General features: G+C 44.1%; 1 protein-coding gene across 4 annotated transcripts in view; it reads right to left on the reverse strand.

Moving 5' to 3' along the window:
• Window positions 1–12,002: 12,002 nt before the first annotated feature.
• ERG (ETS transcription factor ERG) overlaps window positions 12,003–26,425 on the reverse strand; it is a 140,564-nt gene continuing 126,141 nt past the window's right edge. For all 4 annotated transcript variants that reach the window (XM_053935340.1, XM_053935342.1, XM_053935339.1 and 1 more), the window contains 5 exons: window positions 24,798–24,869; window positions 18,791–18,859; window positions 18,386–18,442; window positions 16,756–16,803; window positions 12,003–14,047 (listed from right to left, as the gene is read on the reverse strand). In XM_053935340.1, the coding sequence (XP_053791315.1) occupies window positions 13,527–14,047; window positions 16,756–16,803; window positions 18,386–18,442; window positions 18,791–18,859; window positions 24,798–24,869 (767 nt within the window). In that variant the 3' untranslated portion in view covers window positions 12,003–13,526. The remainder of the gene's footprint in view (window positions 14,048–16,755; window positions 16,804–18,385; window positions 18,443–18,790; window positions 18,860–24,797; window positions 24,870–26,425) is intronic.

Below are 26,425 nucleotides of genomic sequence, written 5' to 3' on the forward strand. Positions count from 1 at the left end.
TCCCTGGGAGCGGGGCCTGACCCCCACCTGGCTGCACTCTCCTGCCAAGAGTTGTAGAGAGCAAAAAGATCTTTCCTGAGGCTCCTTTTCCCCATGCTGAGCCCCTTTCCCAGCTCCCCCAGCCACTCCCTACATGATTTACTCTCTAGACCCTTCCCCAGCTCTGTTGTCCTTCTCTCCAGCACCCCAATGTCTTTCTTGAATCGAGATCCCCCAGCCCTCAAGGTGGAACAATCACTTCCCTGCTCCAGCTGGCCACACTATTTTCGATGCAGATTCCCAAAGAAGCAGCTGAAAAAGATCCTGAAAAATTCCCTAAACTTTCTGAAGCTAAATTAGATCGCCTGTTAATTACCACTCTCCAGAAGGCGCGTTTCACACCGCCACGACAACACACAGGGCACACGCAGAGGCAAAAAACATCCATCCCCCTGGGCCAAAAGCTGCTTTCAGCTGCACCCAAAAACCACGTGAAAGTCTCCTGCTAGGGAGCGAGGTGCCAAGGAATCCTCGGAGCAGCGTGTCCCATTTGCTGCCACCGACTTCAGCCAGCGTGGTGGGCATCCACAGCTCCCCGTGGCACCTTAGCCCGTGCCAGCTGGGGCTCCAGTGCCCAGGAATGGCCACGGATGTGGAATTCAGGATTCCACGGATGTGGAATTCTGCTCCCCTGGCTGGTGGCACTACGAGCTGGACTTGGAGGCTGAGGGAAATCAGCCCCCACGGCAGAGCCAGACTCAACCCAGGGCCTGTTTTGGCACTGGAGGTTGGCTGCTGTCCTCTGGGGATGATTAATTTTGGTAATTAGCGCGGCTTTTCCTGCAGTTTCTGGGCAGTGATGCTGTTAATGGAAGCGGAGGAGTGGAGCTGGGGTGGGACCGGGCTGGCAGAGGCAGCTGAGCACCTCTGTGAGCCCTGACCCGAGACCACGCGGCTCCTTCAGGGCCCGGTGCCCCTGGAGAGGAGGCTGACAAACATGCTCCATCCTGCCAAACCCCAGGACGAGCCTGGAATGTGCTTCCAGCAGGATCTCCGGCGAGGAGGGATCGCGCTAACCCATCGCTCCATCTAGTGCCAGCGCCTCTTACAGCACCCGTGCCTCCAAAACACCCCGGACTGACGCTCCTTCCACCCTCGGGGGCTGCTTTGGAAAGCATTTCGTTGTTGCTGTTGGTTGGAGGGTTTTTTGGGGTTGGTTTTGTTTTGTCAGGGGCCTCCTGAGTTTATAAAAGGCAGCAAACTGCTGTCCTAAGGAAGGGTTACGGGTGAACCCTACCTTCCTGCAGGGATTTGGATGAATCCAGAAGGGGTGAATCCTGCCTTAAGGAAGGGTTACGGGTGAATCCAGCCTTTCTGGAGAGATTTGGATGAATCCTGCCCTCTAGAAGGGATGAATCCTGCCCTAAAGAAGGGTCATGGCTGAATCCTACCCTCCTGGAGGGATTTGGATGAATCCTGCCCTCCAAAATGTCCATGGATGAATCCAGCCCTCCAGAATGTCCTGGATTAATCCATCCCTCCAGAATATCCTGGGTGAATTCAGACCTTCAGAATGTCCTGGGTAAATCCTGCCCTCTAGAATGTTCTGGGTGAATCCACCTCTTAAAAATGGCAATGGGTGACTCCAGAATATCCTGGGTGAATCCATTCCTCCAGAATGTCCATGTGTAAATCCAACCCTCCAGAATGTCCTGGGTGAATCCTGCCCTCTGAATATTCATGAATATTCATCCATCCCTCCAGAATATTCATTGATTAATCCATCCCTCCAGAATATCCTGGGTGAATCCAGCCCTCCAGAAGGGCAACAAATGAATCCATCCTGGAGCAGTCCTCTCCTCCAAGTGTGTGCTACCACTTTACTGCTTAATTAGCAGTTGTGCAACGGTGAGTGGCAATTTGTAAATCACTGAACAGCCCCAAAGACACGAGCAGCAAAAATGGGCTGCAAAGCACAAAAAAAATGCATGAGGGGGATGTGCAGATCACTTCTAAAACAAGAAAATGGACAGGGACAGTAAAGTGCTGGAAAGACACCTCCAAGCTCAGGTGCTTGGAAGAAGCTCTGAACTGCAAGAACATCACCTTCCCCAGCTCTGCCTTGAGGGCTTTCACACCAGGGCTCAGTAGAGTCTTCAGCTGCCTCTCACACTCGTGTTTTTAATGGCTCTTTAGTGCTGATAGCACACAGAGGAGAAAAAAAGAACTTTTCTGGCTGCATGCTAAACTTTGGTCCCACGAACCTTTGGAAGCACGTGGAAATCAGGCACCTATCTTTCAGGAGACACCAACCTTTGCAAAACGAAAGAGCAAAAAGTGTCACTGCTGCAGTTGTTATTGCTAATGAGCAGGATTTTAGAGCAGCTGTAGGATTCAGAGGTCCTTGGATGCTGCTGAGCTGCCCAGGCAGGTGAACTACTTGGACAAGGTGCTCCCTTCATTATTAAATGCACTGAGACAGCACTTTCAGCCATGGAATTCTGCTGTCTTTGGAAATCTGCACACTTTAACTTATTTTCACTTATAGAGCTGTGATCCTATCATTTGCTTTAATGAAAACTTCCACCTCTTCAGGTGATAGCTCCATCAGAGATGTTAATGAATACAAAAAGTCCATTATCTTGGAATGGGGATTGTTTTTCAGGAAAAGAAATGATCTTTTTTTCAAGAAAATAAATTATTGTTATTGTCAGATATAAAGATCTCTTCAATGGGTTATAGAGATTGCAAGGAAAAATAATCTCACCAAAAGTTACTTTCATTAGTTGTATCCTTTTAATCATGGAAATATTTCTATAATTATCTTTATATAGAAATATTCACATTAAAAAAAAACAAACCTTAAAATGTGGTCTAAATTACCAGGCAGATTCTCTGTTCATAAGTTTATGAGCTATGTTGCTCATATGAAAAAAATAATTAACTTCTGAGGAAAAACCTTAATGTTGTCAATTTTGCTACGGCAGATAACATCAGCGTGCAAGAAGATTAATTCCAATATTACATATTTGTTTTTCTCATTGCCTTGGAAATAAAACACAGGATGTAAAGGGAGGGAGTGGGGGGAAGGAATATTTGCATCCTAGGAAAAGGATGCATCCTAGGAAAAGTGCTGCACACTCTGAGCAGGTGATAACTCGATTTTCCCCCTGCTGTTGCTGCCCACAACCTTGAGCCCAATTAGGGTCTGCCCAGGGTGGGATGCTCCAGAGGGTTTTGGGAGTGAGGGATGGGCACTGCCTGGAGGGTCCTGGTGGGATTTCTCTCAGGGATGAAATATTCAGGGAGCCGAGCAGTTCAGTTTCGGTGAATCCTAGTGCCATCTTTTGGGAGAAATGGGAATATGCCTTGGCCAGCAAATGTGACCTGACGCATCCGAGGAGAGGGAGCTCTGGCTCTGGGGAGTGCCTGGGGTGAGCACACTGCCACCCGCACCACAGGGACCTGCTGAGGGGACAGGAAAAGGGCAGGATCCTCAGAAGGGGCTGAAGTTGTACCTGCAGTGACAACAGCAGCAGCATAAAAGCAGCCCAGGGCACCGACTTTGGCATTTCCAGCCCTTGCTGCCTTCCTGTCCCACTCTCAGGCACCTCTGCCTCTCCTTCAGCTGCCCTGGGGGACCAGGCTCAGCACCAGAGCCAGGCTGGGAGCAGGACACAGCCCAGGCCTTCAAGGAGAAACTGCAGGGAGCATCCTGAAATGTCCTGCTCAGCCAACCCTCAGCAGCCACTGCAGGGGGAGAAAGGTGAGGGGAGAGAGGCTGAAGAAGGCCTGTGCTGCAAAACATGGCCCCAAAACACCTCTGAGAAACCACTTGGTAAAACCCTGCAGAGTGCTGGTGTGGGAATGAGGAGATGATGGGGACACTTTGCCAGGGAGCACTGGGGGCAGGGAAGCTCCACACGTGTGTGATGTGTTTTCCAGACCCTTCCCCAGCTCCATTCCCTTCTCTGGACGTGCTCCAGCCCCTCAATCTCCTTTTGGAAGTGAGGAATCCAAAACTGGACAGGGAAGTCACGGGGTGGCCTCAGCAGTGCCCAGCACAGAGGGACAATCCCTGTCCTCTCCTGGTGGCCACTTGGCCACCCAGGCACACACTGGCTCCCATCCAGCCAGCCGTCAGCCCACCTTTGCAATACCACTCCTGTGCTTTTAAAAACATATCTTTTCTTGGTTGTACTTGCTGAAGAGAAAAGTTCCTGGTGCCTTGCACAGCCACAGCTCCATGAGGAACAGGGACTGATGAATCAGGAGCTGATGGATCCCATGGACAGGACAAGAGGACAGAGTCTCCAGCTGCACCAGGGGAAGTTGAGGTTGGACATTAGGAGCCTGTCTGAGTTCAAGAAGCATTTGGACAATACTCTCAGGCACATGGTGGGATTCCTGGGGTGTTCTGTGCAGGGCCAGGAGTTGGACTGGATGATCCTGGTGGGTCCCTTCCAACTCAGCCAACTCTATGACTTTTGATGGTGGCATTTTCCCCCCAGCCCCATGGCTGCCTTTGCTGGAGGGAGGGTCACCCCAGGGCTGTGCACCGAGCTTCAAGCCCTTCCAAAAGAATGTGACTTTCTTAAAGGGCAAAGCACCATGGAGGGATTTCTGGAATGTCCCAGGAACATAAATCCCATCAGTCTATCAGATTTGAGAGCCTCAGTTGCTTTTGGTCTTTTGGAAACTTTATCATCAGTAGCTCACATTCACTTCACTACATTTTGTCAGGTGTTCTGACTAAATACAGCTGCTTTACTTCTTCAAATTTCTTTCCTTTTCCTTTTATTATGCCAAAATAGGTGGGGAAATGCATGGTGCAATCAATGACTGTGTAGCATAACTCTCCCCCTGTGCCCTGCTCAGGTGAGAGCCCACCTGCAGAGCTGCCCCAGCCCTGTCCCAGCCCAGGGAGGAGCTGGAGCTGCTGCAGAGAGCCCAGAGGAGGCTCCAGGATGAGCAGAGGGCTGGAGCAGCTCTGCTGGGAGGAAAGGCTGGCACAGCTGGCATTGTTCCCCTGCAAAGGAGAAGCTTTGGGCTGAGCTCAGGGTGGCCTTGCAGGGCCTGGAGGAGCCCCAGGAAAGCTGGAGAGAGACAATTTCCAGGGGATGCAGGGACAGGACACAGGGAATGGCTCCCAGTGCCCGAGGGCAGGGCTGGATGGGAGATTGGGAATTGGGAATTGTTCCCTGGCAGGGTGGGCAGGGGCTGGGATGGAATTCCCAGAGCAGCTGTGGCTGCCCCTGGATCCCTGGCAGTGCCCAAGGCCAGGTTGGACACCGGGGCTTGGAGCAGCCTGGGACAGTGGGAGGTGGCCCTGCCCAGGGCAAGGGGGTGGGACAAGATGAATTTTGGGGTGCCTTCCCACCCAAACCATTCCATCATTCTATTCTGAGTAAAACCCACCAGACATTTTTGAGAAATAGATGACTGGGTCACAAACCAAACACCTCAGCTTTTGTCCAAAGTAGAGCAATAGAAATCCAGCAGTAACTGGGAGCACCACCCTTGTGTCAGCTCAAGAGCTGTTCCAGTAGTGACAGTGGAACGTCAAAAATATTAAAGTAGTGACTGGTTTCCCACCTCAAAGCTTGATGTGCTAAAACCTTCCTCTGTGATCTGCACTGAGTAGGAAAAGGAGAGAATATTAGTTTTGGCACAGAGCAGGAGACACACACACAGAGCATGAATGAAACTTTCCCTTTTTTTTTGGTGTACAATTGAAGTAACAGGAGTGAACAAAGCCGCTTGCAGAGTGTGCTAAGCCAGCACTTTGTACAGCTCATGACAAAACAAGAGAGATGTATGGCCTGATGCTTTTATACAGTCTGCAGTGACTGATTATATACTACCCATTTAGCACTGCAATACATTTAATTGTTGAGGTAAGTGGTTAAAGAAATGAAAAATGCCAGTTAGCTCGTTTTGCACAGCACTCGGCAGCGACTGGAGCTGGAAATTACATTCCCAGTGCAAATTACCAGCATTGGCAGGGCTATTTTACAGCTGTTCCGTCTGCAGCCTGCATTGTAATGAAGTCGTGACATGAAATGTTTGTGGAAATTGTAATGAAATGTTAGCTGAAAATATATTAAAGTGGTGAGTGCGGAAGGAGAAATGAAGTACAACATTTTCCCGCTCCAACATCTCCTCGCTCAGGCTGCTGCTTCAGCCCAGATGTGCTGACCTGCCTCCTCCAGCACATCACAGCTGCTCTGCAGCCCATCCTTTGGGCTCAGTTTTTGAGCTAAACCTGACCTTATATTCTTTTTAAGCCTCCTTTTTCTTCCCCTGAACCTCTAAATTCCCTCGGGCTCACAGTCATCTTTCCTTCCTCTTTCATCTCTCTTTCTGCAAACCTCTTGGCATCCAGTTGCTGTTTCCTTCCCCACATCCCTCAGATCCATATCACTTTCCATGGTTAGGCAGGAAAATGAGCTGTTTGGGTTTCCCTGGCCATTGGAGCCTCCCTGGCATCCCCTGTCTTGTGGAATTCCCCTTTTTTCTGCGGGTGAGGGAATTTGAGCTAAGCCAACCCCTTTGGTTGCTGCCCTCATGTTCTCAGCCCGTGTTCTGACGCTCTGGTTGTCTCCCTGTTTGCTGACAGCTCTGAGCTGACCTCGTGTCACCATCATTAAATCAGGTCCAACAGCACCAAGCAACCCCTGCAAGGATGTCTTAAACTCCACTTCCATCCCCTTCCATAAATTGTTAATAAGGGTGCCAGTGTCACAGCACTTTGCTACTCCTCTGACAGCACTTCAGAACTCTTTTTTTTTTCTTCTTTACATCTCCATTTTTGCCTCTTTCTCCTATTTTCCCTTCCTCTTCCCAAGCCCTGCTGATAGAAGCTCTTTCATTTCTCTGCATCCTTGGCTGTATGTCCCCGCCCCTGTCACCTCCCGGGAGAGCCAAGGTAATTTCCACACCTGTTTTGAGACTCAAACCCTCCTCCAAAGGCTGTGTTCCACTTGCTGTAGTCCTAATTTTCTGTCTTTTCCTTGGAAAGCTGTGGTGGAAGGTTTACAGCTTGCTTACAGCCATGCAGAGGCACTTGGAATTTTTCCATATTTGTAACCAGCAGCCATTCAGACACTCCAGTCCCTTGGGGAGCCAGGCTATGAGCTGTGCCTCTGTGCCAGGATATGAGCCCATCACAATGTCCAAGGACCTTGCACATATTTCCTGGATTTATACTCAGCATATGCTGGAAGAAATAAAAAAAAATTCCATTCCCCCCCCCACCACCTTTGAAGAAAGAGTGGAAAATGTTCAGCCTAGTCTTGGTAGAAAATACAGAATTTTCCAGCATTTATTAGCCTTGTGTATTTAAAGATAGGAGCACTTCAAAGCAACATCTGTTAGTCATGATCTGTATTTACCCTCTCCAGCACAATGGCATCCGACTCATGGCTGGGTCATCCGAATTCATTCCCATCCAGAAAACTGAAATGTGTGGATGTACCAGACCAATTTCTGGGAACTAGACATCATAAGGGCATTTTTCAACCATAAAACAAATGAGTATTTTGATTTCCCCCATTTTCCCCCTTGTATTTTGAGTACACTAATGCATGCATACCTGTCCCCAGCTCACAGGGGAAAAGGGACATTATTTCTAAAATTGACCATTGCAGTGTCAGTGTGGTTGCACAAATACTGGAGAACTTCACAAGGCCTCCAGCTTTTCTCCACGGGGGTGAAGAAAAGTGGTCTTTGAAGCCCTCTCTCATCCCTGGCAGTCCTGTGCTCGTGTGTCAGGTGGCCAAGGGATCTACACGGCTGTTTTGTGACACAAACTGTGAATTTTGCAAAAATATACGAAAGAACAGAGTAAAAGACGTGCCTAAAACTTAAAACTTGCCTTTCACATCCTTTTAGAACTGCTTGGAAGCCTAAAAGTATCATGGCAAGCCTTTAGTCCAGGTTCTTGTTCCTGTTTTAGAAGCCTGTATCCAGTTTGGCATCTGGATATGGAATCTGGGGACATGGTTTTGGGGCGATGCTGGTGCTGCTGGGGTGTCAGTGGGACTGGATGAGCTTGAAGGTTTCTTCCAACCTTGATGATTCTGCAATCCCTTGATTCTCTGCAGAGCAGATTTTCAGTTTTCTGTGGAGAAAAATGACACCTTCAGCACGAAGAAAATTGGAAATGAAGAGGCAGTTTTTTGGGGCAGGATGAGCTGGTGGAACCAGTGCAGCAATTTCACTCCAAGAGTTTGGAAGGACCTTCCCAGTGGTCTGCTGGTGGAGACACCTGAGGAAAGGAGGCTTTTCATCTCACGAGAAGGGAACTCCAAAGAAAAAACATGGAAATCCATCTTTTAGCTGCTCAAGCTGCTCACCTTTCATCCAGGTGGGACTAAAAGTGCATCAACTGTTTGATGGGAAGAACAGACTCCAGTGGCATGGAGGTGCAGACAGAAAACTCCAAGATGGGAATGGTTTAGACAGGAGGAGACATCAGATCTGGCAGTGTGCAGGAGAGATGGCAGGGGGGGGAAGTGAAAAAAAAAAAAAAAAACAAAATAAAAAGAAGAAGGGCACATTAACAATTGTCAGAGAAGAAGAGGGATAGATTTGCAAAGTGGAATATGCCTAAGCTTGGCAAACACCCAGTCAGAGGGAGAGTGATAACAAACCACAAATATTTGGAAAGCTGTAAACACTGAGGCAGGCAAAGAACTCTGGAGGGTGATGCATGAGGAGTGCAATCACAAGGAATTGCAAAATACAGAAATGGCAGGAAAACAAAAAAACAACAAAAAAACCCCCACCCACCTCTCTTTGCCAATGAGATGTGTTGAGCTCTGTGTAAAGGGAATGGGTGGAAATACCCTGGAATTGAGACCTTTTCAAAGGAGAAGGTTAAGGAAACATCAGTAAATGTACGGTAGAAAATAGTTTTGTTATAATGAGTTTTGCTATAATAATATAATAGTTTTGTTATAATAGTTTTGTTATAATAGTTTTGTTATAATGTTATAATGGATGGATTTGGTTTCCCAAGCAGAATTCCTCACTGCTTCTAGGATTGGGCACAGAAAATTATTCTGCCCCTTAGGTTTTTGTAAAATATATATGGACCAATATTCTGGCACACAACCCAAATATTTTCTGAGCCTGGTTTTGAAAAGCCCTCAATCCAGTGATTTTAAAGGACATCTCATCCATTCCTGGCCTAACAACCCTGGGTGTTTTGTTAGTTTTCTTGAAAATATGTGCCCTTTAAACAAAATGCTGGGGAGGGAGCTGACAAGAAAGATGGAGAGGGACTTTTTACAAGAGCCTGAAGTGCCAGGACAAGAAGAATGGTTTCAAACTGACAGAAAAGAGGGCTGAATGGGATATTAGGATGAAATTCTTCCCTGTTAGGGTGGGGAGACCCTGGCACAGGGTGCCCATGGATCCCTGGAAGTGTCCAAGGCCAGGTTGGACACTGAGGCTTGGAGCAGCCTGGGATAGTTGAAGGTGTCCCTGTTGGAATCTTTATCTCCCTTCCAACCCAAACCACTCTGTGATGCTATAAAATTAAATTTTGAAATAATTTTCCCATTCCAATTGGCCCAAATATCCTCATTAACCAGCTCAAAATATTCTCATTAACCTTTCTTCAAGCAGAGCTCATGCTGGGTCATGCTCTGATGTCCTTGCAGCTGCCAGTGCCTCCAAGGAGAGGTCACAGCACCCAGGGGACAGCAGCAGAGCCAGGACACTTTGGAGGACGCAGGCAGGATCTACTGTCAAAATATCCAAGCACTCCCATCACTGCCCAGAGAGGGAATGAAGGATTTCATTCAGGAGGTAAAATTCAGTCAGGAATTAAGCAAACCCTTTGGATGGATGAGGTGCCCTTCTGACTAACCAGCAATTTAGGTCATCAGAGACTATTTTCCTAATGTGACCAAAACTTGAGAATGTGGCACAGAAAAAGATCATGGGATGACTAATCACATGACATAGGTAAAATGGTTTCTTCTACCTTTAATGCACATGTAAGAAGAAATTTATTTCAGAATTATATTTTAGCTGGGGGAAGAAATAGATTGAGATAGAAAAATTTGCAGAAGAGAAGTCTGAATCCCTGATGATCTGTGGGCAGTTTAAAAGGCTTGTGGAATTTGAGGTACCAAGTGCAGACTCTTTGGAACTTTGCAGCTTGGCTGACCATTGACTTTGAAAGAAACTCTAATTTAAATAAAGGGCTAAAGTTATTAATATTACCAATTTCTGCAAATGTGGGCACATCAGGGCCGTGCTGTCCAGGTGCTAAGTGGCAAAGAGAGGATCCAGCCAAGGTCCTGGGCTCTGTCTGAGCTTCACTGAACGTCTCTCATGGCGTGGACACGGAGCTCCTCAGCCCTGCCTGCACTGGGCTCATCCCTTGCCATGGTCACAGGGAGACCCTACAAACAACCCCAAGGCAGCAGCAGTAGGGTCTCTCCATCCTTCACTGCCCTCTTGCAAAATCTGTGTTTTCCAAGGCTCCTGGAAGGCAGGGAGCAGGTCCTGAAGGAAGGTGTAGCTCTACAGTGGGTGACCACGGGTGACCAGTGAGCTTCCCATGGCCAGCTCGAGGATTTTACTCTTCACACGAGGGGGCTCCATCAGGCCATCTGCCCTGGCTCCATCCCTGTCCCAGGATCTGGACCCCAATGCCAGGATGCTGTTCCCATTGCACAGGACAGCAGCCAGGCACCACAATGTGGAAATCCTGCAGGCAGCCCCGTGAGCACTGGGGATGCTTTGGAGGCCTCCAGGCACATCCTGGCACATCTAAACAAAGACCTTATTTAAATCTGGATCTCTAGTGCTTAATTAAAAGCTGGATCAAAAATACACATGTCATTTTGGGTTGGAAGTACACATGAAGCAGATAGTGAGGATCTCTGGATTTATTTCCATTGAAAGGCAAATTATCTTTATAGTTGCACATAGGTGTGCCTGCCTTAACTCCATAACTTTCTAAAATAGTGACTGACCTTTTCCAATAGTTCATATTTTTCTTTCTTTTTTTTTTTTTTTTAGAAATACAGACTTACAGTGCTTATTTCCCTGCTCAGATCTCACACATCTGTAACACAATCCTGTGCTTATAAACTGCCACCAAAACACTCCTAACGTGAAGCCTGGTGAGTTGGGTCCCATTGCTCCCCAAAAAATGGATATGCAGATGATTTCCTATAAAACCTGAAACCACACCCATTTTGTCTGGGAAAAAGGACACAAAAGAACAGCAAAAAGGAGGGATAGAGAGGGCTGAGCTGTCTGGGATTCCTGCAGCAAACACTGTGGAGAGCCACTCATAAATGTCAGGGATGATTTTCCAGACCAGTTTTTCAGATAGTATTGGGAAAGAATGGATTTATGCCAGTAGGCACCAGATGCAGTTTTGGGGCCCAGGGTACAGAGTGGGAAGCCTCTAAAGCTAGAAGAGAAAAATAAAAAACCCTGGCCTTTGTAAACAGCCAGGATGGGCTGCAGTGACAAATGAACAAGGCTGCCATACACTCCATTCTGAAGTGGGGAATAATGGAAATTATTCATTATTCACTTTATTTGCTAATAATGATACAGAATGCATTAAGGGCAAGGGGGCAAAGCAATTCAACACATGATTCAGGAGGAAGGTACATCTCAGGCTGAGATTCTGCAGCATAACTTCAACAAAAGATAATTTCTGAGCACGAATACTCTTCCTTAGAGGCCTCCCTTAGGCTTCATTTCCAGCCTTGGGCGTGGAGCTGTCGATGAATTAATTTGGGATGGTTGCAATCTCTGGGCCAGAGAAGCTCAGCACAGGGATGGCAAGGCATTGTTGAAGAAGGGCTGGAAGTGTTTCAGCAGAACTGTCTGGAAAAGAAGATACACAGCACCTGTGCACTTTAAACTTAGGCCGTTTGCTCCTACATTTTCACAGCCCAAAAATCCTGGCCTGTTTTAACCTGGTGAGTAGCAGATCTGGCACGGGTGCCACACACAAAAAATGCAAACACAAATGCAAATCACAGTGTCAATCTGAAATTGCCATGCTAGGCCAAGCTTATTTTATTACATACATTCTGCAATCTAAGGACTAATATGTTCATAATGTAAACATTAAGCATACAGAGTTAAAATTCAAGGCCACAATAGTTTTTTTGGATTGTCCCTTTTTTTTGTTTGTTTTTGTGTGTGTGTGTGTGTCTTTGGTTGGCCGAGATCAACTCGTAGTGTATAAATGCATAAGTTATATAATAATTATATAAAAAGGAAAAAAAAAAAATAACATTGAACTTGTATACTTCATTCTGACAAACGCACAGCGTTCGCGACTCGGTAAGAAAAACTGGCGCCCGCCTAACAAAAATACTCAGGTGATTTCTGATTCTGGAAGTCAGGGGTTGTCTCTTGCTCTAACCAATAGAAAACAAACTCCCTTAGTAATGATGAGGTTCTAACTGGTAACTTTTAAATATCAGACACAATTCCAGTTTTGCCTTTTTTTTTTTCCTAAAAAAAAAAAAAAAGAGAGATGCATATTTTGATTTCTCACTCCTTCTGCTTTTCCCTTTTCCCACTTTTTATTACTACTGAATCAAGTCTGTTCCTCCTGAAATACTGGGAATGGTATAATACTGAGCAATATGTTTCACAAGTCCAAACAAGTGTTTCTTCATAGTCCCAACACTACAAAGTTTTCAGTCTTTTCAGTCTCTACTGGTCAAGAAGTTTCTTTCCTCTCCTTCTCACCACCTTCATCCTACTCTTTCTCCTTCCTGCTTCCTCTGTCAGGTGCAGGCCTCTGATCTACAATCATACACTTGCCCTCCAGCACATTCTCATTTCCCACGTTTGGCTCAGGGTTCCTGTAAAACTGTCAAGGAATCTGAAAGTTTGGGTTGTCTTCACAGTTTGAGTAGCTGATTTGCTCTGATGAATGGATCTCGTGTGACTTTAACTACAACACTGCTGTTCTATTCCAAATCAGCTTCCACACTAACCAGTCTCTTCTGCTGATATGTTCCTGTTTTTTAAATACAGATAGGCTTTTTTTTTCCTTTTTTTTTTTCCCTTTTCCCTCTCTTTTGTAATGATCCATATACTGTATGTTAGGTCACTATAGACTTATCCTTATATTGCTGTAGTATAGTCCCAGTTTTGCACTAGCATGATATCAAACTTTACACACAAGCTTATCAACTTTTTAAGACCACCAGCTTCCGTAGGTTTTCTTTATCATTTCATGCTTCTACCTACATAGTCTATTGTTGTTTGGTCCACAGAGTCGATGCCCATATACATTACATTTTAGTATCTTAATACTTCTTGGATATTTCCTTTAAATCCCTACTACAAAAAGTCTTTTTGACACCTATTTTTAACGTGGTTTTGGGTGTGTTTTTTTTTTTTTTTTTCTCCCAGCCAAACCTTCACTTGTCCCTTTAGGCACTTTGAATTCGAGTACTCCAACAGAGTTCATTGTGACTCCCCAGGGACCGAATCCCAGTGAGAAGCGTCTTTGCTTTGCCTGGCGCTTATTTCCCCCACCCCACTTAGTAGTAGGTGCCAAGGTGAGAAGGCATATGAGCAGCTGGCAGCCTGGTGTTGGGGTAGATCCCTCCAGTGGGCGAATTCCAGTACGGATTGGGGGCAGCAAAAAAGCTGGAGGATGTCACGGGCAAGGCAGGGGGGTGGGGAGCCACAAAGTTCATCTTCTGCGGGTGCGCGTGGTACGAGCTCATGTAGGGCAGGTCCGACGGGTATTTGTACATGGACGACTCCGGGGGGTGAGGCTGCAGCGCCTGGGCGATGCCGTGGAAGTCGAATTTGTAGGCGTAGCGCTTGCCGTGCACCTTGGTCATGATGTTCTTGTCGTAGTAGTAGCGCAGGGCGCGGCTCAGCTTGTCGTAGTTCATGTTGGGCTTGCTCTTCCGCTCGCCCCAGCGCCGCGCCACCTCGTCGGGGTCCGTCATCTTGAACTCGCCGTTGGTGCCCTCCCAGGTGATGCAGTTGGAGTTGGAGCTGTCCGACAGCAGCTCCAGCAGGAACTGCCACAGCTGGATCTGCCCGCTCCCTGCGGGGAGGAACAAAGCGGGAATGTCAGGGCTGGCATTAATAATGTCAAGGCATCAATTCTGCAGGCTGTCCCCGAGGAGCCCATTAGGAAATGTTGTGATGTTGGCTCCTAATTCTTTCTATTAGCCAGTCCCCGTTCTCCCAGGACTGTCTCAAGAAACCCTAAAGAGCAGGGATAATTGTAATGTGTCGTGTTTTCCCTCATGTGAGTGGCAGAATGCCATTCCATGGAGATTTAATTGTTACCTAATGTCATTCAGCGCAGACAATTGATGGGGAAATAATACAGCGCTCATTTAGGAAACTAATCTCTAAAGTTCAGCACAAACAGCTTTCACTTGCGTAACACTCTGCTTGTTCTCACAGCATTATGTTGCAACTAAATGTTCCCTGCTATGGAATGAGCCCACACTAAATGGAGAAGTTTAGAGCAAGCTGGGCCCGTGCCAAACCATATCATCCCTTTGCAGCGTTTGGGGAAATGCACAACGGAAACTTATTAGCTTGCTGTTACACTGCATACAACCAGAGGGCAAAACAACTGCAGGAACAGTGAAAAGGTCCATAAAATACATCCTTGTCATCATTCTGCTTCAAATGAGTTTAAATGACTATTTTACATTAAGACATAAAATGTTGCTGTTGTATTTTTCTCACTCTCTGCCAATTCCACCGCAAAAAGAAAATAGTCTGCCGTAAACTTTGCAAAAGTGAGGTAGGGCAACAAAATTTGTCCATTTTAGACAAGTGGAAGTAGATTTCAAAGGGCCTTGCCACTGATAGTCATGTTAGAAGCTTAGCATTTCTTAACAAAGCAACACTGAAATGATGCAAAATGCAGCTGAAGCAGCTTGCGATGCAATCTGTTTCACAAGCACGGTGTCAGCAGAATTTGCCAACCAGCCTGGATGTGCTAACTCTGAACTATGTTTCTGACCAGGAATCGGTTGGGTTTCTTTTTCTTTTTTTTCTTCTTATCCAAACCAGCTATGTGGGTATAATAAACAAGCTTTTCTTTAGAAAGCTTATAGTAGCAATTACAATATCCAGCTAGAACAGCATCTGAAACCCATTAGCAGTTTCTACTTCAGTGCAACTGAAACCCATATTCATTTAAATTGTATTTATCCAAACTGGCCTTAATGAATTTCTTCTGTTCCATTAACATGCATTAAATAAACAAACAAACAAAAGAATCCATGGTATGAGCAAGGCATGCAAGTTTTAATACACGAAACATAACAAGAGGATTAGGCTTTGAAAATCAATAAACAGTTCAGCACTGGACAAAACACAAATTTTTGAATAAGCAATCCAACATATGTTCTAACATAAACACTTGCCTTCCAAATGTAATATATAGTCCTATGAAAATAAATGGTTGCTGTCAATTTCCTTTTAATGAGAGAGTAATTCCACCGATTTATAAACACACAAAACATGTTAAAGCACAGGAATGATGGCGTGGAGGAATTCCATACCCAAATGTTAAAAAATCATCCCAATCCAGATTGTGTTAATGTCATTCACAGTAATGAAAGTCAACCAAATGGACACTTGATAAAATTTGGCAAGCTGTGATTTATGACCAAATTGAAGGGATGTAGGCCCCACTTCCAGTCAAGACCAGCGTTGCCTGGAAATCTCCACCACCTCAGGCCATTTGGAAAATCCTATTCTTAACACTTACTTAATTACTTTCCTCTGCCACACAAAACTGTTCAGAGAGTCAGCTAATCTAGAACTGTGCTCGATGTCACTTGGGAGAAAGCAAACTGATCAGCATTTTGGCAATTTCAGGCCTTGAAAAGCTGTAAGATTCTTGTAAAAAGAACCATTGTCACTGAAGGCTGAGGAGATCTGTGTGGAACAAGGAATGTCGTGCCCTGGGACTGTCAAGGCAAGGAACACAAGTGGAACACACAGTGTCAGTCCATTGTGGTGGGCTGTGCTGTTGATCATGCTGCTGTACAGCCACAGCATGTCCTGCAGACTTGGAGCAGTGAAATCTGCACAATTCCCAAGCAGAGCTACTAAATCACCCAGAAGACCCCTTGTCTTTAGCAAAAACAGGCTGGTCCAAGGTTGCACTCGATGATCCTTGAGGTGCTTTCCAGCCTGAGGGATTCTGTGAGTCTGTGATTGTGTTCTAAGCTACACATCCCCATCCATAATGCACCCCATTGCCTTCTTGAGGTGGGAGAACACTTTTGAAGTGTTTAACCCAGTTATTATTTGCAAATAGATTATACTTTCCTGTTTTTTGTTTTCTTTTTCCTATACATTTCATCCCAAAATTTTGTATTCATCAAGGCCAGTATGATATTGTGCTGTGGATTAACAGAATCAGAGACACAGCTGATGGAGACTGGTGAAGAGATTTGTACCCTTCTGGAAGGGTAACTGGAGACCAGATGGGGTCTCTTACACCCCTTAACCAAATCCTGATGTTCAGAAAACTGAAGTGAACTCCAGCTTCAAAGGCTGGACTCTTTTGGAGGCCCTTTCCAAACATAATGATTCTAAATTCCTCAGTCCCACCCTTGTGTAATTCAGAAATTCTGCAACACACTGAATATCATCAGCTCCCCCTGAGGAGTGGGAAAATCAGGGACATCCCCTTCCAGGTCTGGTCTTAGAGCTGAAGTGGCAACACCAGCAGTGAAAGAAAGGAAAGCTTCCTAAATCAGCAAAATCCCTTCTCACCTGGATTTGCGAGTCGGCTGCTGGTCGGTCCAAGAATCTGATACGGATCTACGAATTGTGAAAGAAAGACTTAAAATCATGCAACAGCATTGTCAAATATTTTAGGTGCCATTTCTGAACCTTGTAAGGGGCAGTGTGCACCGCCTGATGGGACAGCAGGTCCAACACCTGAGCCAATTTCTCCCTCTGCATGGCAGTATTTGCATGTTTTATTTTCAAACTCTGTGTGCAAAGACATACATTTGCTTTTTGTACTGTAATAATGTGCAGATGCATATATTCAGAATGTAAGCTTTGTTATGAGGCATTGTGGTGGTGGAATCCCTATCCCTGGAAGTGTCCAAGGAAGCCCTGGACATAGCACTCAGTGCTCTGGGCTGGGAGCAAGGTGGGGATGGGTCACAGGTTGGACTCAATGACCTTGGAGGTATTTTCCAGCCTCAGGGATTCTGTGATTCTCTTTTGTCACTGGGCTCCAGTGAAGGATCCCATGGATTAATCCTGCAACTGGTGTTTTCAGAAGAGTCTCTGTCAGCCTTACAATGCCTGAAGCATCTCAGTATTTCCCTCTGGAAATGAAAACTTTGGCCTGAAGTCCAACAGGGAAAAAGGGAGGGCTGTGACAGCACGACTAAAGCCAAAGCGATGGGCTGCAAGCACTGAGTGACCCTGTGGCTTTTACAGCCAAGAAGACAATCAGATTACATTCCTTACACATTTTAATAGTCTGTGCAGCTCACACACAGCCATTAAAAGGTCCTCAGGACTTAGATAAATCATTGGTATATTTCTACAAAGATTCTCGTGGTTGGAAGGCCAGATTAGATAAAAAACTGTTTGGGCAAAATTCAGTGTAATACTTTCCAGGCAGTCTGTGCATGAGTTAATGAGACCTAGTCATGCACAGTCTTGTTTAGCTCTAACAAAAACCAAAATAATGATTTAAAATCCATGTGATAAAAACTGGCTCAGAGTCTTCTGAGCTAAGAATATCCCCTAAATCTCTTTTGTTTCCTCCTTCTAACCTTTTGCTGTTAACAAAAGCCATGAGTGACTCAGGACCTTTGGAGTGCTCTCCAGCTACCTGTCCACAATACAGCTGAATTTGCAATAAGGGATTAGGTCCCACCCCACAGATTTGCTGCTCTGAAAACACAACAGGCACCCATTTTGCTAAACCACTGCTCTACAAACCCATTAACTTCTGCTTTCTCCTCAGTTTACCAACAGACTGATAATCTCTCTAACATTCCTGTTGTGTTTCAGGAGCCAAATTCAGATGGGTTTCTGTAAGCTGTAATCCACTCCCCCTTTTTTTTTTTTTTCCTTTTGGCTCATGCACATTTTCCAGCTGCTGGCATCTCAGCTACTGGGGTCTTTTGACATCTCTACCTTCCACCTTCGTACCCAAACTGTAGATGGATTGTTTTAATAGTATTTTTATTCTGGAAGGTTGTTACTGCCTTTAAACATTACACTCATCCCAAATCCAGCTGCAGAGCAAACCCCATTCACATCTGGGGTTTTGGTGGTCTCCAGCTGGCGTGGTCTGACCCAGATTGTGCAGTTTGGGGGCCCTTCTCATCATATTCAACAAATCCAGGCAGAATTCAAACCAAATTACACCCACCTAACTGAGGACGCTGGTCTTCTGTTTTGGGAACTGTTGAGGATGATGGCTGAGTAGCTGAAAATGGAAAAAAAAAAAAAAAAAACCAAAAACCATGTAGTTATTTTTCCAGTTAGGAAGTTGCTCACCAAACCTATGAGAGCTCCCCAGGCCTGGATTTCCTGCTGCCCTCGGCTCCAGGATGGACACAACAGGATTTAAAGCTCATAAAAAGCTTTTTAAGGCTCTGTGGTGATGGACTTGATGAAGTTTGAGTTTAAGGAAGGACGTGGCTGCCCAGTGACACCTCCCAGAATTGCCTATACAATTGGCTTTCCAAAAATGCACAGATAAAACCCCTCCAGAGCTCCTGTAATTCCCTTTGGAGTCTAATCCATGCTTCCCCAGCTGTGCAGATGCTTTTACCTTTTGACTGAGGGCTGGGGTGGCTGTGACTCGTCCATGCTGATCTCCTGGCTTGCTCATAAGGCAAATCTGTGAAGGAAAAAGACATTTATCCATGCACACATGGCCTAAAGTGGTTATGTCCAAAAAGGGCACGTTTGAGGGGACTCAGGGTTTGGAAAATCACTGAAACAGGCAGGGAATTCTGTGTTAAAACCTTTATCATCTTTATTGTCTCTAAAAACAGCAGTAAAAACAACAGTTGTGCTCTGCACTGCTCTGCAGAGGTGCCTGTTGTTGTCAGAAGTCTGAGCTGCACTGAAATAGGTGGTGCAAAGAATTTTCAGAGACAATACAGAGCTCATCACTTCCAAAGGTTCAGGGGACTCCCTTTAGTCCCCTTCCTCAGCCCAGCACACCAAAGAATGGCACACACTGGCATCATGAATAATCTGTGCTAGAATCTTGCAGGAAAAGTCCCCCAGGAATTCATTTTATGCATAAACCCTCCCAGATTCAGCATCTAACAGTGTTTCCTTTTAAAAAGACAGGCTTTAGTTGATTTATTCCTTTCTGCTTCTTGGGACAAGCTCCTTAAATTTAGGCATCTAAATTTTCATTTCCCTTTCTTTCATTTACTTGTTACTTCTATTTTATTTCAGTGCTTTAGCATATTAAAAAATGAAAAAATGAAACCATAAAAGCTTTCTTCATAAAGCAAATGTAGTAAATTCAAATGTTTGGTTTACTCTTAGAAATCTTTGGCAGTTTCCTGTGCTTTTCCACGGCTGACTTTAACACATTAGCTAAAATTACTGCCAAAATCAGAGACTTCTGTAACTTCCAGGGCCTCAGGAAGGTAGCAGTGCCCACCTGGTGGAACTAAATTGGTGCAGATGTCTTGACTCTCAACACTGCTTGTGCTTTATTTCAGAATTCATGTTTGGAAATGAAAACAGAAAGCAAAGGAACAGCCCCAGCTTGGCTCTGTGCAAGGCAGATGTATCTGCCCATTTCCAAGCCCTGGGAGAAGCAGAATTGCATGGAAATAAAGTGTAATGTAAAATGCACAACCAAATTGCCTTTAATTTATTTAGTCTGTTTGGCACTGCCAGCTCTGCCACCTCTTAGAATCCTACACTTCAAAACCTTTGCTTTTGCTGAGGTTTGCAACTGATTTTTGTACGGCATTTTCATAATGAATAACCTTCTATCCCTGATTTCTTGAGAACTATTCCACAGCTTCAGAGAAAATAATGTGAATTTTACAAGGGCTCATATCTGAGCAGAACATGAATCATTGTGACCTGCAAGATGTCCTGGCTAGAAAGGCATTGTCAATTCCAAATTCCACCCTTTTCTTCCTTTCTTTTCTTTCTTTCTTTCTTTCTTTCTTTCTTTCTTCTTTCTTTCTTTCTTTCTTTCTTTCTTTCTTTCTTTTTCTTTCTTTCTTTCTTTCTTTCTTTCTTTCTTTCTTTCTTTCTTTCTTTCTTTCTTTCTTTCTTTCTTTCTTTCTTTCTTTCTTTCTTTCTTTCTTTCTTTCTTTCTTTCTTTCTTTCTTTCTTCTTTCTTTCTTTCTTTCTTTCTTTCTTTCTTTCTTTCTTTCTTTTTCTTTCTTTCTTTCTTTCTTTCTTTCTTTCTTTCTTTCTTTCTTTCTTTCTCTTTCTCTCTTTCTTTCTCTCTTTCTCTCTTTCTCTCTTTCTTTCTCTTTCTTTCTTTCTTTTTCTTTCTTTCTTTCTTTCTTTTTCTTCTTTCTTTCTTTCTTTCTTTCTTTCTTTCTCTCTTTCTTTCTCTCTTTCTTTCTCTCTTTCTCTCTTTCTTTCTCTCTTTCTCTTTCTTTCTTTCTCTTTCTTTCTTTTCTTTCTTTTCCTTCTTTCTTTTCCTTCTTTCTTTCCTTCTTCCTTTCTTTCCTTCTTTCTTTCTTTTTCTTTCTCTCTCTCTTTCTTCCTTCACTTCTTTCTTCCTTTCTTTCCTTTCTTTTCTTTTTCTTTCCTTTCCGCCTTCTCCCTTCTCCCCTTTTCTTTCTCCTTTCTTCCTTTCTCCTTTCTTCCTTTCTTCCTTTCTCCTTTCTCCTTTCTCCTTTCTCCTTTCTCCTTTCTCCTTTCTTTCTCCTTTCTCCTTTCTCCTTTCTCCTTTCTTCCTTTCTTCCTCTCTCCTCTCTCCTCTCTCCTCTCTCCTCTCTCCTCTCTCCTCTCTCCTCTCTCCTCTCTCCTCTCTCCTCTCTCCTCTCTCCTCTCTCCTCTCTCCTCTCTCCTCTCTCCTCTCCTCTCCTCTCCTCTCCTCTCCTCTCCTCTCCTCTCCTCTCCTCTCCTCTCCTCTCCTCTCCTCTCCTCTCCTTTCCCTTTTTTTCTCCTATTTTTGGATCTCCAAATCATCAGACACCTGTGTCCTGAGAGCACTGGAGATGCTGTGTGTGCTTGTACTTGGTGGCACTTGAAACGTACTTGGTACAAATTCAGTACTGTGAGAAAAGTGTCTTGCCTTTTAACTCATCACATCTCAAGATGATCTTTTGACTACACCCTCTCCATGAAAAGAAAAATCACATTATCAGCTTTTCTGGAAATAGAGCAAAGCTCCAGCTTCATGCTTGGTTCAGCATGGTGCCTTGATAAACACATTGTTATTGCAGATAAGCAGATCTGTTCTTGTCCATGAGACAACAGCACAACATGTCCTCATCTGGGACAGATCCCTGATGGGAATGCTCCTGTTTGGTGAGACAAACCCCAACCAGGTGTCCCAGAGCTCCTGAGAGCCTCATTGTCACTGAAACCCCATGTTCTGTTGTAAAGGTGACTGGAGAAATCCTCCCTTGCACTGCAAGCCCTGCTCATTTCCCATTTTCTATTGTAGTGCCTTAACAATGGCAGTGCTTAATTACTCTCTCCAGAACTGCACCCCAGGATTTGGCTGATTCCCACTGAACGTTATTTATTCCCCCTGCTCCTCATTTTTGACCTTTTTCATGTCATCAAGTGGCTGTCCCCAGGGTCTGCTTTTGCTCTCACATGAACAGTGCTTTGTTATGGGAAAGCTCCTTTGCAGCCTGGTTGAAATGTGACATTTAGCTCAAAGGAAAACCACAGAATAAGCCAACAAAACAGTTTCCTGAAAGAAAACTGAATTTCTGCAAAACCCCCTTTTTCTCTGAATAAAAATTCTGACTTTGAAGACGTCCGTCAACTTTCAATTGTAAAAGATAAAATAAAACAATACTTCCAAAATCACTACAGTTCTTTGAAGAAAATCTTTAGTTCTGCACAGAAGAACAGAGATACTCTAAAACTAAACTGCAGTTCCACAAGTAATTGTGTGAATGCAGAAAGATGCTGACACAAAGCATTTTGTTACGTGTCATTTCAAATGTGAGTTAGATAAAAATGCTGAAATGAAGGAGCTCACCATGTCTGATATGTGGTTTAAGATGTTTTCCTCTAGAGAAAATTTACATTTCATTTTTCCATCACACATAGGATGAAACAAATATGGATATCATCGACCTTGTCAGGAACAAAAAAATCCCAATTTTCATTCAAGACCAGAGGAAAACAGACTCATTCCAGCCTTTGCCTGAAATCCTCTCCATTGGCATAGCTTTTCCTGCAGGACACCAGGTTCCTCTGGTCTTATGTTACACGTTCACTACTGCTGGGAATTACTGAGAGTCTGGGGCCTCTGAACTTATGTTTGGTGATTGTTTCCATAGTTCTGCTTTGTTTTCTCATCCCTATTTGTGCTGACATTCCCCAGTGTCCCTGAGAGCTCCTGGGTGCCCCAGTCTGCTTTAATGCTCCATGAAAATGTTTAACTTATTTGGAATATCTCTGCTTCTTATACTGACACTAAGCAGGTGCTCTGTCACTCTCTTTATTTTGATAATTATATCACGTTTCCACAACCCCAGACTGTGATTTGAACAATTTCAAACTTCTGTATCTCTCAACACGCTCCAAAGATTTTTTCCATACTCCCATGGCTTTCCCAGGCGTTTCTAAGCACCTCCAAACTCTGCAAAGAGCCTTTTTGATAAGGGATGATTGACAGAGCTTCCCATGCAAGGCCACACTGCTGGGGTGTTCAGTGGCACAGCCAAATTTCCCATGGGATTCTCCACCGTGGTTCTTCATTTGTTCACATCTTTCACTTTGGCCCACGAGCAGAGCAGTGGCTGTCACTGTGCCATAAATAAAGATGACTGTGTTGAGTTGTTCCTTCATGAGTGAAGGGGGCTAATTTGGCATCAGTAAGATATGCAAATAACTTGTGCCTTGTGCTGCATTTATCAACTCGTGTTTTCAGTTGTTAATAGATTGCCAAGTTGTTTCTCCCTAATGAACTTCCTGGGTACCTGGACAGGAATCCTGCACAGGAATCTCTGGGTTTAAGTAACAACAAAATCAAAGAATCATGGAATGGGTTGGGTTGGAAGGGACCTTAAAATTCATCCAGTGCCACCCCTGCCATGGCAGGGACACCTCCCACTGTCCCAGGCTGCTCCAAGCCCAGTGTCCAGCCTGGCCTTGGGCACTGCCAGGGATCCAGGGGCAGCCACAGCTGCTCTGGGCACCTGTGCCAGGGCCTGCCCACCCTCCTAGGGAAGGATTTTTTTCCCAATATCCCACTTAAACTTGGATTTTTTTCAGTTAGAAGCCATTCCCTGTGTCCTGTCCCTCCATTCCCTGGAAATTGTCTCTCTCCATGTTTCCTGTGGCTCTTTCAGGCCACAATTCCATCACCCCAAAACTTCTCTTCCCCAGGCTGAACAATCCCAACTTAACTTAACATGTCCATTGCTGATGACAGGATAATTAGCCAGTTCTTAATTTGTTTCTTATGATACACTGATTTAATTTCTATTGTAAATAGTTGTGGAGTGTTTTGGTGAACGCCTTATGAAAGCCGAATGTATGCACTGGATCAGCAGTTCCCTTTTTAGCCATTAATATAAACAAACAATTCTATCAGAGTTTGATTTCCATGGATTCAAACAAGTTGGATTTGTTGATGTAATGGCCTGGTAGTTGTTTCCTTTTCTCTCTTTTCTAATTATCAATTACCAAATCTACAGACATGCATATATACACGTACACAAGGTTATATAAAATAATATCTGTATGTACCCTCCTGCACTCTACCCTAGAGCACAAATAAAATAATTCCTGTTCAAACTCCATTTTTTTAATGTGCCAATATCTCTTTTCACCAGAGCTCAGCCAATTCCAGTGCATGTCTCTTCTGAGCACTTGGAGTTTTGCCTCTGGCTCAGTAATGGATTTCCTTTAAATTCAGTATTTGCTGCAACTCCTCTTGATGTCCCTTAGTACTCTGCACTCATTATTGGAAAAGCAAATGTCCAGATTAGGCATTTTTCCAGCATTTTTTGTGGTGAAGGGTGATAAAAACAAAATCTTTGGCTTCATAGCCATGTCCTCACCTTCTTTAATTATTCCCATCAGCCTTTCACAAATCAGCACATCCACAAAACTTTCACACGTTTCAAAATTTTGAGCATTAAGAACTTCCTTATGTTTTGATTTTACTTAAGACTCTTAAACTCATAATCAGACTGCTGTGGGTTCTGCTTGCCTCAGACATAAATAAAATGTAGACAGCAGGAGAAGCATATATCCTGCATTTTTAGAGTATTTTTCCACAATAGACTTCAAATAAAAGGGAATTTTAGCCTCATTTTTCAAACAGAGAACTGAAGGGCATTGACAAGTGACTGTGCTGGGATAGTGCAACAGAAGCAGTGAACAGAGCTCAGATTTCTGACTCCCTGCTGCTCTAAAAAGTTGATACAATTGCTTCAAAGACAGAGGTTTTTGGAAGAAATGGACTTATTAAACTCTACTTAATTATTTCACTCTACACAATTATATAGACACATATATATAGGACATAAGTATATAATGTGTGTGCTCAAAGTAGAGCCTCATATTTATGAAAAGGGAAAAAGGATGAGATATTTCAAGAGATTAAATCAATAAGATCACAGCACACAAAAAGTGGTCATTGTTCATACCTGGCCTGGTTGCAATTCTTTGTGTTGCTTCTGGATAAACTGATGTGTTTGGGAAAATAAAAGTGGCACCTCCTGAAGAGAAAGAAGAGGACATAACACCTAAATTCATTTCCACAGTCCCTAAATCCACCAATATTTTCCCCTCCTGTAAAGTGAATGAGTGAAGAATCTGAATAACTAATTTCTGCCTTTGGACTGTTATATACAAAAGTTCATTCCAATAATCTTTATATCTATGTAAATCCATTCAAATTATTGGATAAAAGTCTGTGCAAAATCTGTTTTAAGAAGGAGACAGTCAAGCTCAGGAAATCCCTTCTACCACAACCACCTCCACCTGGGAAGGTGGCTTTGTATCCCCTGAAATGAAACCTCTTTGCCTCCATTAGTGCTTTCCCAGAAAGGTTCATATTTTCAACAGAGACTTGTGGGTCAGACCCTCGGAGATCTCATTAATTTTCCCCAGAGTGAAAAAAATGAGAAGTATTGAGCCTGATGTAGGAAATGGAATCTCCCTTTTCTCAGGCACTGAAATTGCTCTGACTACACCAATGGACTTCTCGTGACCCTCTCCAGGAACATGAAAAAAGTCAATTACTGCTGATTTCAAGAACTTTTTTTCTAACTCTTTTGCGGCCCACTGAAAATTGAACAAGTGATTTCCCATATGCTGATGATCAGCACGACACTATTCACACTCCCCAATGACAGATAATCTCATTTAGGTGAAATGAATTTCAGAATATCATTGTCAGTGCACACAGAGAGAAAAAGATAACACGCAGAACTGCTGAACAACACTTGGATATCTACAAGTGGAAGCTGCTTAGCAAGTGAAAATCTCTAAAGTCAGACATGGAAAAGACCATCAGGTCCATCTATTTTTAAAAAGGACTTAAATATTATCCAAACCACGTCAAAGTGAATGGAAACTTTTTTTGTTGCCTTTGGTGGGGTTTGCAGCAGGCCTAGAGCCCACAGCAGGACTTTGTTTGCCACTATGACCAGTGGCAAACCTAATGTCAGGGAGAGATCTTCTAATCCACTGAATTTTGCTGTGAAATTCACTCAGAGTGAAAAACGAAATAAAATATGAAAGAAATATTGCTATCCAAGTTTTGTTTTCTTTTTCTTTTGCATTATCCTTTGTATTATCTTTTTCCTTTCTCATAGAGAATTGTTATTTCTGGTCACTGTAGGTAACTAACACCCTCAGGCATGATCATGCAATATTCCAAACAACTTTTGTAGGGATATAAACCACATTATTCGTACAATTCCATGCCATCCTCTGCTGCACAACTGTTACAGCAAGTTAAAACAGATTCTGAGTTATTTTCATAAATACTTTAAGATGCATCCTGAAAGACAGATGAGGCATGTGTCATTCCCCAGCCTACACTCAACGCTTTCCTGGGCCAAATTAACAGAAGGGTGAATATCAACAGAAATAATTTTAAATTCAGATCAGATTTATTGGAATTCCCAGCTCAAGTCCCACAGCAGCTAGAAAATGAGATGAGCTAACTGCCTGAAGATCAATTTTATTTATTTCCACAACATTTAGCTCATGGGAGGGGAGACATCCCTATTCCCCAGAGCCCAAAGCACTTTTGAGCTCCAAGAAG

Source organism: Vidua chalybeata, chromosome 2 (assembly GCF_026979565.1).
Source record: "Vidua chalybeata isolate OUT-0048 chromosome 2, bVidCha1 merged haplotype, whole genome shotgun sequence".
In the NCBI taxonomy this organism is placed as follows: domain Eukaryota; kingdom Metazoa; phylum Chordata; class Aves; order Passeriformes; family Viduidae; genus Vidua; species Vidua chalybeata.